This window comes from Micrasema longulum, unplaced genomic scaffold, assembly GCF_059751315.1.
Source record: "Micrasema longulum isolate JH-2025_06_02 unplaced genomic scaffold, ASM5975131v1 h1tg001795l, whole genome shotgun sequence".
Classification (NCBI taxonomy): domain Eukaryota; kingdom Metazoa; phylum Arthropoda; class Insecta; order Trichoptera; family Brachycentridae; genus Micrasema; species Micrasema longulum.
This window is the reverse complement of record NW_028278969.1, coordinates 61,538-73,917: the sequence shown is the minus strand read 5'-3', so window position 1 is coordinate 73,917 and position 12,380 is coordinate 61,538. Positions and strand designations below refer to the sequence as shown.

Below are 12,380 nucleotides of genomic sequence, written 5' to 3'. Positions count from 1 at the left end.
CGCATTAAAAAAAAATCCTAGGGCGGAGAAGATTTAGAATACCATACCAGAATGACGTTGCAAAATCATGGAAGTATAATTATTTGTCATGTGGAGGTTTATGACATTAAACTAACAGAGACGCGTATTCAAATATTTATTAATAAATAAAAAACCGATAAAAATATAAGTATTAATACGTGTAATTTAGGACATTTTTTAATCTTTGAATCAATTGTTTCAACATATTTCATCTTTCTATGATATTTGAGAATATTTGAAGCATTTTAACACTATCAATTTCCTATTGTTTTTTTCATTTTATTCTGTAAATCTATAAAATACGTGTGTCACTATTTTCAAAAAGCTATCAATACGGATTTTTTTTGTATTTTAAACAAATTATATTATAAAGGAATGGAGATAGAAAATATGAGAAGAAACACCATTTGACTTGTATAGCTTCACCTCATTTATTCTTCAGTTTTCGCATTAGTTTATCCTAAGATAGTACGTTAAAAAATTGACGTAAAACTGTTTTTTATTTTATTTTATGTAGAAAACACACAGTCATACATACATAATAGGAATTAAAAACATAGATTTTCAAAGATAAAAAGACCAATTAAGTTTTCATAAATTAAGTAAAATATGTTAACATTAAAATTTACAAAAAATAAATAACCTAAGTGAGAAAATAATAATCAGTAACATTTGCGTTTTCTGTGGAGGTTATTGGTAATAAATCAAAAACTCTGACTCATCCATCCACACATGGATGATCGTATGTATGTAAAATAATTAAATCAGCAAGAAAATTCAAATGGCTCCCCGGCAAATAGCGACTCGTACCTTTTTACCAAAATTCCAAAGAATTTTCATGTATTTTGAATCCTAAAAATAATATTCCACCCAGATACGGGGAGTAATAAATATGAAACAAGATGATGAGACGGGCTGTGTTTCCATGGGTAGTGTCGCGGACTCAGGATCTGGAGGTTCGAGGTTCGAATCCCGCTTTACCATAACTTGTTCCCCATTTCATAACACGGTTATTTTGGACTCAAATAATATAATTGTCCCAAAATCGAAATATTAACAAAATCATTAGAACGCTTGTATCTATTCCTTTTTTCAAAAGAAAATTTATAATCGCAAAAATGTTATCGTTGAGAATACTTGTCTTAGATCTAGATAAAAGTAATGAGCTAAATTAGCCATATTAAAACTTCTTCTACAAGCCACTGCAGGGTGGATCCATTCACCGTTGTTCGAGCGATGGCGGAATATGCTAAGACCACCATAAGTGCTTCGCATATAATTTTTTTAAATGTTTATGTTTACTCGTGTATTGTAGAATTGGCTCTGGACTATGTAGCCATTCTACAGGAATAAAAAAATAAATAAAAAAGAATTGGGTAATGTGTATGAAAAGAGGGCCATGTTAGATATTCTCAACTTACCCGATTATAGTTCGTTCTTAGTGGCATTTAATTTTCAAATATAAGTAGATACTTGGAAGTAATTCAATGGTTGCTTGTACATTGTATCTATTATGTCACTTTTAAGAAGTTGTATACTTAGTAATTTTATAACTATTTCTAAAGAAGGTTCATTAAAATATTTTGAATAAGACATTGGGCAGTTTATTTCCTGCCTCAAAAAGAAGTTTTTTATCAATATAATATACGGAAATATTAAAATATCTTACGCATTTCTAAGGTCGACAACTCACAGTTTCAAATAAAAGAAACATCAATCCTCTTGTCTCGATGATGCTTATAAGAAATTACTCAATAGGACCAATTTTATTTATAATATATATAAACGACACCACAAATATAATAAAACACTGCAAACTACAATTATTTGCCGATGATACATTAATCTATATAACGGGAGAAAATTATCTAGAGACTTTACAAAAATTAAACGAGGACTTAAACAGAATATCTGAGTGGCTCAAAATCAATAACTTCAGCTTAATGTTGGAAAAACAAAATACATGGAGTTAGGAAGGAAAAACCCAAACCCAAGGATGAATGTACTTATTGATAATGAAACCATAGAAAAGGTTAATGAAATGAAATATTTAGGGATAATACTTGATTCAAAATTGACATTAAATGCAAATTTTGAACACGTTAATAAAAAAATATCAAAAAAAATATTTTTCCTTAGTAGATTGAGAAATAAATTAAATAAAGATACTGCAGAACTAATTTACAAAACAATCATTCTTCCACATATAGATTACTGCTCAAAAATATTATTTTTAGCAAACGAAGGAAATTTAAATAAACTAGAAATTTTACAAAATAAAGCGATGAGAATAGTTATTAAGAAAAATAAATATAGCAATGTAAAAAAAATGAGAGATGAACTAAAATGGTTATCTGTAAGAAGAAGACTTAAATTTAATATGTTGATATTTATACATAAATTTTTTCACGATAAATTACCAAAATATTTTAAGGATAAAGTTGTCTTAAACAAAAATTGTCATGAATATGCTACTAGACAAAAGGATAAAATAAGACTACCATTATTGAAAAGAGCTGAGTCGCAAAATTGTTTGATGTATAAGGGTTTAAAAATGTATGATGAGATGCCTGAATGTATGAAGAATGAAAAGTGTCTGAAAGAATTTAAAAATAAATGTATAAGTTACTGTAAGGAAATGTAAATATATATGGATGATGTAAATGTACATAATAGTTTATATTAGTTTTAATATAAGCTAACTTAAGAAATAAATAAAAAAATAAAAAAATATCAATATATTTCCCTTGTTAAAATTCCTGTTTATTATAAAAAGCGATTTTTGTATAAGTTTCAGAATTACCTGCTTTCGCAGACGTAAAATATGTTAGTGGTGAAAAATGGGGAAAAAATAGTAAATTATGATTGATGTTAAAAAGAAAAAAATGCACGAAACGAATTAAGATTTTTTTTTTGCATTTATGGAGAAAAAAATGTAGAAGAATAAAGGATAGACGCATGCTCTTTGCCTACCCCTGAGGGAAATAGCGTGATGGTGGTAAAAAATGAGCTATTTAAACATTTTAGTAGGTAATGCAGTACGATAAATTTTTAATAAATATTTATGGTAATGATCTTACCCGTCATCAATTATCTGTTTCACGTTGTCTTGTAGACAATCCAGCCCTCTGCACATGTCTGGAAAAGTCTTACGTAAGTTTAACCACTTGAGAATCATCTGTTGCGTCATCGGGACGCTGAACTTCTTGGCTCTCAGGAATCGAAGCACGAACCTCTCGTCTGAAAAGTCAAATGACGGAATTACACAACCAAATTACAACTACAGCACGACGAAACCTTTCTTAGTAATTTAGTCGATTAGGTACAGTATTTATTTAAATCTTAATGACTGCGAACTCAGCTAGTAGTTAAATCAAATAAAGAGTTTAAAGTCTCGCAATTCTTACACTTAAAATTACCAAATCCAATACCCAACGCAACTTCACGCTTTAAATAAAGGTCCAGAGATGGGTTGTCACGAGAAACTGCATTCCACATTCAAAAAGTGAAAAATTAACCAACTTCAAATATGTTCAGTATGTCTGTTTTAATACTAGATGTCTTAGGGAATCGGGAGGAGATAACTGCGCTTGTCGAGATTGACCCCAAAACGAGTTAAAACATGTCTCTACCCTTTGAAAATGAATAAAAATAGGTGCCGATAGACTAGGAAATACTGCAATATGTGGAAAATATTACTTTTAATTTGTTAGATTAGAAAAAAAAGATGACCATATATCACCCGTCCACCTCTCTGAATCATCAATCGAAAATACGCTTTTTCCATATATTTTAGAGAAGTGTCTTGCCCATTTTTACTTCCACGTACCAATCCACCCTACCTTGTTACAAACTTTGATTACTATGGATTATAATATCAGTTATCTATCTGTTTCCCCGTGCAGCTATTTATGAGATGACTGCTTGATCGCGTGATCATCATTGTCTCCAGGCCGGTTCTCTACTCGTGATCAGCGAGGATCGCGATCAACATCGACAATTCCGACTCGGCTAGCTTCCAGTTGTCCTTCGAGTCGGCTGGGTGGATGACTGCAGTTACTGTAGAGTGTGATCTTGCGGGTCCGGCGTTTGATGATCTTTCTTTCCCCGCCTTCCCTCCAAGCTTTACGCCGGCACAAGACTCTCAAAACTGTCTTTACCGCATCGATCCGAGAAATGCCTAGAGTCTATCATTTACTTGATTCTCCTTTACAATTCGTACGCCCCTTTGACCAAGATATTCTCAGGTAGTATCGAACTTATAATAAACCTTTACTACTAAAATCATGGTCAAAGTAAAACAGTAAATTGGGAGGATTTTATTATTCTTAGTACGCATATTATAAGTGCAAGTCACATCAGCAATAACAGTGATTAATGTCATGTACCTTTGTCAATATTTACAGAATTGAGTTACACAAGTGTCGGAATAATATAACAAGATGTAAAGATCAAAGCTATTAACACTCTCCTACGTAAAGAAACGTGTCTTGGTCAACAAAGAAATCATGTAAGTACATAAGTAATATATAGGTGAGTTTATAATTATATTTCACGTCACGATATACGAATGTTTAACTAAAACATACATTTATATCACAGTACCCTACGTCCTTAATAATATGGCCAAAACGAATGAAACAATCACACAATCACATTTGGTTATCAATGTACTATATTATTAGTACGCATAACTTATATAGCGCCATTTTCATAATAAAATACCTCATGGGTGCTTTACAAAGTGATTATATAAATAAATAAATTCAAATTTAACTTTTTAAATTTGAAATTTAAGTAAACCAACTTGGCATGGAATGCTTTCTCAGCAGTAGTGTGAAATTGTGAGGACGAAGATTTGTTTCAGAAAAAAACATCAAACCCGCATGTTCTCTAAATCATTTTAATAAATCCGCAGCATGTGATAACAAAGTAAATTGGTTTATCAACAATGTTTTTGGTTTGTCCAAATTTTTGTAGATAAGTACCGGATTCAACCCCCTTGGGAGCTGTTAATATTAACATATTGCAACAGACATGAAGAACATTTTACAGAAGGGAATATAGAAGTCTAGGCATCCACAGGGCTTGTGACCTGTCATTGGCTACTTTTTTTATAATAATTTTCTATGTATAAATGTGTCCTTAAAAATGCATATTATGCGTATATATGAATAAATAAATAAATTTGGAAGGACAGAGGCACATCGAAAGCGACAAAAATGGGATTGGTCAGAACTTTAGCCTATTCAAGTTTATTATATGGGGCGGAAACACGGACAATAAGGGAAAAAGAACGCAACATAAAAGATGCCTTTGAGATGCGGTTCTGGGGGCGTATGGTAAGAATACCTTGGACCGAGTTCTCCGATATTTTAGTCACTTCGGAAGGAGAGAAGAAGATTGCCTGGAGAAGCTTGTTGTGGTCGGTGGGGTAGAGGGAATAAGAGGACGAGGAAGATCTCCCAAGCGCTGGTCTCACCAGATAAAAACTGCAGCCGGTTCTTCCTTTGTGACAGCTCTCAGAAATGCCAAGACAAGTGGAGGAGTGCAGTTTCGAGTGTATGACATGGTGGTCACGATCCTCAGTCATGAGGGACCGATTAAGAAGAGATAGCATAAACGAAATATTTCCATCCTGGTTCCAGTCGAATGAATAATTAAATCCAGTTCTTGTCCGCAAAGATTATGACGAACTTAAAATATTGTTTGAATAAATGAATATTAACACTCACCAGTGCGGACATTTTTGATGTCTTCATTCTTCTCAATCCACTGCTTGACTTGTTCGATGCCATAGTCCTTAGCAGCGTCAGTTTCCCTCAGCTCTGACTTGGCGAGAATCGCAACTTTTTCTTTCGAGATTCCTCCGGCTTCAAATTGACTCTCGTATCTGCAACTCATCACTTGCGTAGACGCCATGATTTCTGCAGGACATAAAATAAAAACTAACTATCTAACCGTTCGTATTCGGGCGGATGAAGGACACAGTTCTGTGTGAAACAGAACCAGAACCCTGCAAAAAGAAATCGAGTGGAGAAAAGTCCGCATCGTGGTGTAATGGTTGGCGTATTAGCCCGCTATGCTTGAAGAGGATATTATAATCTTGTAAAAAAATATTGAGATAAATTAGATGTGCTTTACCAATGCCATTCCCTATGCACCATCAGATGTGGATAACGGTTTGATTATTTGACCATTGAATCGAAAATACTCGCGTATTGTTCTGGCTCCCAATAACAATGAGATGTTAACAGAGTTATCTTCAATCGTCTGGAAAAAAATTCGTTTTTTTTACGCAAATGTATACGTTTGCAAGAAAATTTGAAGTATTTATGTCGCCAACCTATTATTATTGAACATCTTATATAAACATTTTCATGTAAATATTCAATTTTTCATAAAGAAAATTAGATTTTGTTTTATAACCATCAAAGATAACTTCGTTAACCTCCCATTGTACTGGGCCCTGATTACATCGCATTGGGAAGATATCGGTGTAGTGGTCAGTGCGTTTGCTTACCATACTAGAGGTCTCGGGTTCGATTCCCGACATGGTTGAGATGAAATATTCATTATAAAAGCTATTTTTACACTAGAATATTTTATAGTCCCTGGACTGGCACCTGAACCGTAAAATTGATCATCTTACCTTTATGTAACAGAAATAATCAAGATTGCTGAGGTTGGGGTACCAATGCAGTGCCCTATGCACTATTAGGTGCGGAAAGGGAATAATTATGGGAAGATATCAGTCTATAAAATAAAATCGAATTTTGTTCATAAAAATGTTTATATTTAAATAAAAATTTGAAGTATCTACGTCAATAACCTGTTTCAAAAAATTCATGGTAAATATTTTTTTTTCATACGGATAATCCCCTTTAATTTTATAGACAATTGACAAAGAGATTTAAAAAAAAATCTTAATGACTTCCGAGGGGATGAAATCCAGTCTTTTGTCTACAAACATTTGGACAAACTCAAAATTGTAAAAAAACAAACGGACCAACTTGTCCAAGAAGCAGTTACAAAATTGGAAAATTGTTTTCAGGCGTTGACTAGTATGTGAAATAATTCAGTCAGATGAATCTTTTCAAAACAATAAAGGTTTTAGATCTTTAACTTCACTAAAATCAACAAATGGAAGAATTGAAGAAATATGGATGTTCCAACATAGGAAAAAATGTGAATGTTACACAGTGTGTAAAGTGGCCACTTAAACCAGCCAATGACAGGTCATAAGCACTGTAAAAGCCTAGACATCCATATTCCGTTCCATCCCTGTTGTTATTTGAAAAGATAACTCTGTTAACTTCCCGTTGTAATCGGGACTCCGGTTCTATTTCATTGACATAACTGTATTCTTTATCCGGCCGGACGTAAGGACTACCTTATTACTGTGCAATCATTAATTTTAACAAGCCGTACGTTTTGTTTTAAATAAAACATGACGTTTTTCATATATCGTGTCGTGGAGGTAGTTGCTTTAAATTTCACAACCTTTCACGATGCATCAAATGTACTCGTAATTTGTTGAAACTATCATGAGATAATATCTTTGTTAATCTTGTGTTTACCACATTTCTATTACGAAAGTGCGGAAACAAACTATCTTACCTTATAGTTTTAGCTTCAAGTTAGGTACTTTCATTACTTTCATTCGAAATATACCTTTGAAAGATAATTCCCTCTCATTTTATTAACCTATTGAATCATAAGGTTGTTGCATCGTTCGATTTAGTTGCATTGAAAATGTTTATTAAATCTTTTTATGCTTTAATAACACTTAAAAAACTGTGGTAAATCATATCTTTGCGCGCGGTGATGTAACGTCGTATTACCACGAGTAAAAGGCGGAATATCCTAAAGTTCAAACTTTCGGAGGACAAAAATAACATGGAGACATACTTCTTAATGATTCTTTTATCATAATTAATGCAAATAAACATATCGTTTAGCCATGTTACAGCAAAATAAATTAAAAATCATAAATACGCCGCTCATATTAGGCGCGTGCGTCCCCCATCACTGTTATTAACCGACTAAATCTGTTTTACACAACACTACACCACTCGACACAGAACAGCGTCTTTATTTTCCTTGTTACGAGTTGTATGTATTTTCGTGCTCTTTCTTATACAGATGTGTTGCTGAATTAGCGGACATTCATTCTTCGCGTAGCAAGGATAAATATCTTTTGTTTTAACATCCAGGATATTTTTACTTATTTTACTTTTCAAATCCATTTGAAGATTACAAAAAATACCACCATTCAAAAAAATAAGAGAGATATAACAAGTCTTGAATCCTATGTCAACTAGTGTGACACCACAGCCACACAAGAGTTAAAACTTCAAGATGTTCCAGTACCATTATTTTATAAATTTTATTTATTTATTCATATAAAAATATGTACATTTTTTTTTTAATAACGTATCCTAACTCTATGAGGCCAAGATCCGTGTTAGTTGTAATACAACATAATGGAAAGTAGAAGCATACATATTATTGAAGAATACTACAAATATAAATGATTCATCATCATCTTCATCTCTATTCCCTTTTCGCACCTAATGGTGCAAAGGGCACTGCATTGGCACACCAATCGCCGCATATCTTGATCATTTTTGTTAGGTGAAGGTAAGATGATTGGTCTTACGCTTCAGGTGCCAGTCCAGGGCTATGAAACATTATATTGTGAAAACACCCTTTAAAATAAATATTTTAAATAAACTTGTCGGGAATCGTATAGGAATAAATTATTATATGAACATAAATTTGAATTAAAAAATCTAGACAACACGCTTAATAGTAACGCAGACCAGAAACCAATCTCTATTTAAAATTTCTGAATGTTCCACTAAATCTTTTCATAATTCATTTGTTAATAGAACCTGCAATTTGTGTTATCAGAAATTAAATTGTATTGATATTAATAACATATCTTTAACTTCCTTTAAAAATGAAATTTCCAAAAATAATTCAAGTTATGTGGTTAAAATAGTAGAAACTAAAAACATGAATGTCCTAATATGAACTTATATCTAATTATCATTAAAACATATACTTATTATTTACATTTTTAAATAATATAATATGTTCACCTGAAAGCTAACACGAAAAATATTGCAAAGATCAAAACATTTTAAACAAATTCACCATATTACAATAAAAGCTCCAAGAATAATCCCGAGAAAAAAAACAGATACACAAAGGTAAGGATACACAATGCTAAATTACTTAATTGAAGTACTTACTTATCGTAAACAAAGAAAGCCCCTTCAACACAATGATTTTCGTTTTAAAAACATTAAATATTTTTTTGGAAAACCCATAAAAAAAAACTTCAACCCGACCCGCCAACCCGAATGCGATTATTTTTTAAGAGCTAACTTATCTGCAACATACTATTTTTTTTTATGGAAAGTACTTTTTTATTGAGTTATTTTTTATTTCGATCATTTTGATTTTAATTTTATCATTTCACATATTGTAAATAGATTATTTTGTTGTTATAGAATTAAGGAATATAATATATATGTCTGTACCTTAGGGGATAAAACGCGGGGGTCTACTTTTTTCCGTTTTGAAGTTAAACATTCAGATGTTATCGCAATAAACTACGAGTATTTAAGTCCCCTTTCGTCATAAAAATGTGTTTATAAGATAAAACTCAAATCTGGAGTTCACTTTGCTTTAATGCAAAAAATATCTGTAATCCTTGAAATGCTATTTTAATATGACAAAAATGACAAAATACAAGGTTTTTAAACTTTACATATTACATTATATTACATATTTTATTTGTACGAAATATTCACAATCAGCAAAAGTGCTGGTATGAGGGGATATTTATAATAATACAATAGTTTAAATGAAAATTCGATAAAAATATCATCACATATCACTCATCACACGGGCTGTAAGAACTGTTTTATTTAGGTGTTTTTTAAGTACGTATATGTTTTGTATATTATTTAGATCATTAGAAAGTGAATTGTAGAAATTTATTGCTGTATACAAAAAACTGTTTCTTTTTCTGTTGGTCCTCGGTTGTTCGCAAGTTAAATTATTTGATGCTCTTGTATTTATTTTATGTATGTTGTAGTTAAAATTTAATATAATATTTGTCTTTATTTTATTCTTTTTCATCTAAAATATCTTTTTTTTCTGTGTAGATCAATTCCTCTAGATTGAGCAGTTTTGTTATTCTATATAAATCTGTGGTTCTAGTATGTTTATTAAAATTTAATGTTGCTTTGTTCATTGTTCTTGTATTGATTCTTGCATCTGTTTACTACATTGCGACCATATAATTAATTCATATACAAAGTGTGGAAGTATAAAAGCATTGTATATCATTAATTTTGTACTTTTATCAAAGACATCTGTTCTTCTCAGTATTCCAATAATTGGACCTACTTTATTTATAACTGCTTTAATATGTTTTGTCCATGCTAATTTTTCATCCACTTCCAAATCCAAGTACTTTACATTTTCTCTTTGTTTAATTTGCTCATCTTTGATTATTAGGTTAAGTTTAAAGGGGCGTTTGTTTTTTTGTTTTGCTATCATATATTTAGTCTTATTTGTATTTATTGTTAATGAGTTATTATCTAACCAGTACATAAATTTATTCAGATCCTCATTGATGTTGTTTTGCAGTTGGGTTTCATTATCACCACTATATATCAATAGAGCATCATCTGCACATACAAAATACTTCCCTAATACATTTGAATGTCTAAGGTTATCAATATACAATAAATACATACAATAGGGGGTCTAATATAGACCCCTGAGGGACCCCTATAGTTATAGATATTTTATCACTCCTGTAATTAAGATTATGCACTGTTATTACCAAATTAATCATTATTTTAGATTAAAAGTTTTTTTTAATATTGAAATTATCTTATTTGTTTGTATAGTTATGATGTTTTGGAAATCGTGCAATAACAAAATCTTGTTTCCTGAACATTTCGTTCAATGTGACTCCCGTAAATTGTTCATTGGGGTACAGAATGAGAAACTTCAACCCTACGGGAAATTGGATACAAAAATGTTTTCTTACGAGCGCGGTAAACATTAGAGCTTTAAATTATACAACAAAAATATGTATACTTTTAATAAACCTATTTTCAAAAGTTTATTTTGAATATCTTAAGGCTTTGTACAATTACTCAACATCTTTCAGCACCCATTTGTGCACAGGACTCTGCACTGTTAGAATAAATGTAGCTAATTTCGATCATCTGTTACATGAAGGTAAGGTGATCAGTCTTACGCTTCAAGTGCCGGTCCAGGAACAATGAAATATTGCCATTAAAAGCAATTAAATCAGTATTTTGCACCCCTCCTGCTAGGAATCGAGTCCACGGCCTCAATAATGGTAGGTAAACGCGCCAAAGAGGCGGTTTTATCTCCACTCGATTTCCGTATTCAGTATATTTATCTGAGAGCAGTAATCAAATCGAAAACACTCATCTTGGGTTCCGGTTCTGGTTCGCACACAGGACTGTATTCTTCATTTTCGTGGGCACAGAGAAAGTACAATTTTTAATTCTTATATATTAAGCATTGAGACCTTTTTTAAAATCTGTGTTTTCAATATGTAGCATTGTCGGTTTAATTTTATTTTTTTTGTCAGTTTGATCTAACCACTTAAATATTTTTAAATTGCAACATCATATTTTATTTGCATGTGACAGTCGGTGATTGCTAACTGTTTCCTGCTAGTTGTAATTAATATTGATAACCCCCTTGGGGTGAAATCCTGTCTTTGTCTACATACATTTGTACGAACACTGAATATTAATTGAGCAAAGATCTAACAATAAAACCGGTAGACTTTTTTCCGCGTTGTCATTTTCTGGAAAAGTGAATATCAAAATAATAAATATTGACCTTTTCCAAGCGGAGTGCCACCATGAATATTATTATTCTTACCTACCTATCTTTACATAATTAATTTAACAGTAATTGTAAAAATAAACACAATCAATGATATTTTATACAGAAGACTTACGAAATCATCAAACTGTGTATATTTTTCTGGTTTTTGTTGCCGTACCTAAAGGAATATACTGAGAAAGCGTGCCGGGAACATGTTTGTCGCAGGATGCGAATTTAGTAGTTCACAATAGAGTCCTGGACCCTAATGTATGGAATAGAAAAATCAGGAGTCTGAGTACGATCGCTCGGGCGAATGTGCGGTAAAACTATCAACGATAGTTGAAGAAATGTCGAGATCCGTGCAGTATGCAAAGGTTTATTTATTTAACAAACATTATCGACAAAATGCTACAAGCCCATACAAAGATCGTCATCGAAGAAATACGGAAAGTGAGCGAGCT

At 31.9% G+C, this 12,380-nt stretch overlaps 1 protein-coding gene across 1 annotated transcript in view; it reads right to left on the bottom strand.

Moving 5' to 3' along the window:
- Positions 1 to 12,380, bottom strand: part of Cralbp (Cellular retinaldehyde binding protein) — a 47,345-nt gene that overhangs the window by 27,304 nt on the left and 7,661 nt on the right. Inside the window, exons 2-3 of the mRNA XM_088237874.1 lie at positions 5,757 to 5,948; positions 3,102 to 3,261 (exon numbers count right to left, since the gene is read on the bottom strand). Of these exons, the coding sequence (XP_088094000.1) occupies positions 3,102 to 3,261; positions 5,757 to 5,943 (347 nt within the window). The 5' untranslated portion in view covers positions 5,944 to 5,948. The remainder of the gene's footprint in view (positions 1 to 3,101; positions 3,262 to 5,756; positions 5,949 to 12,380) is intronic.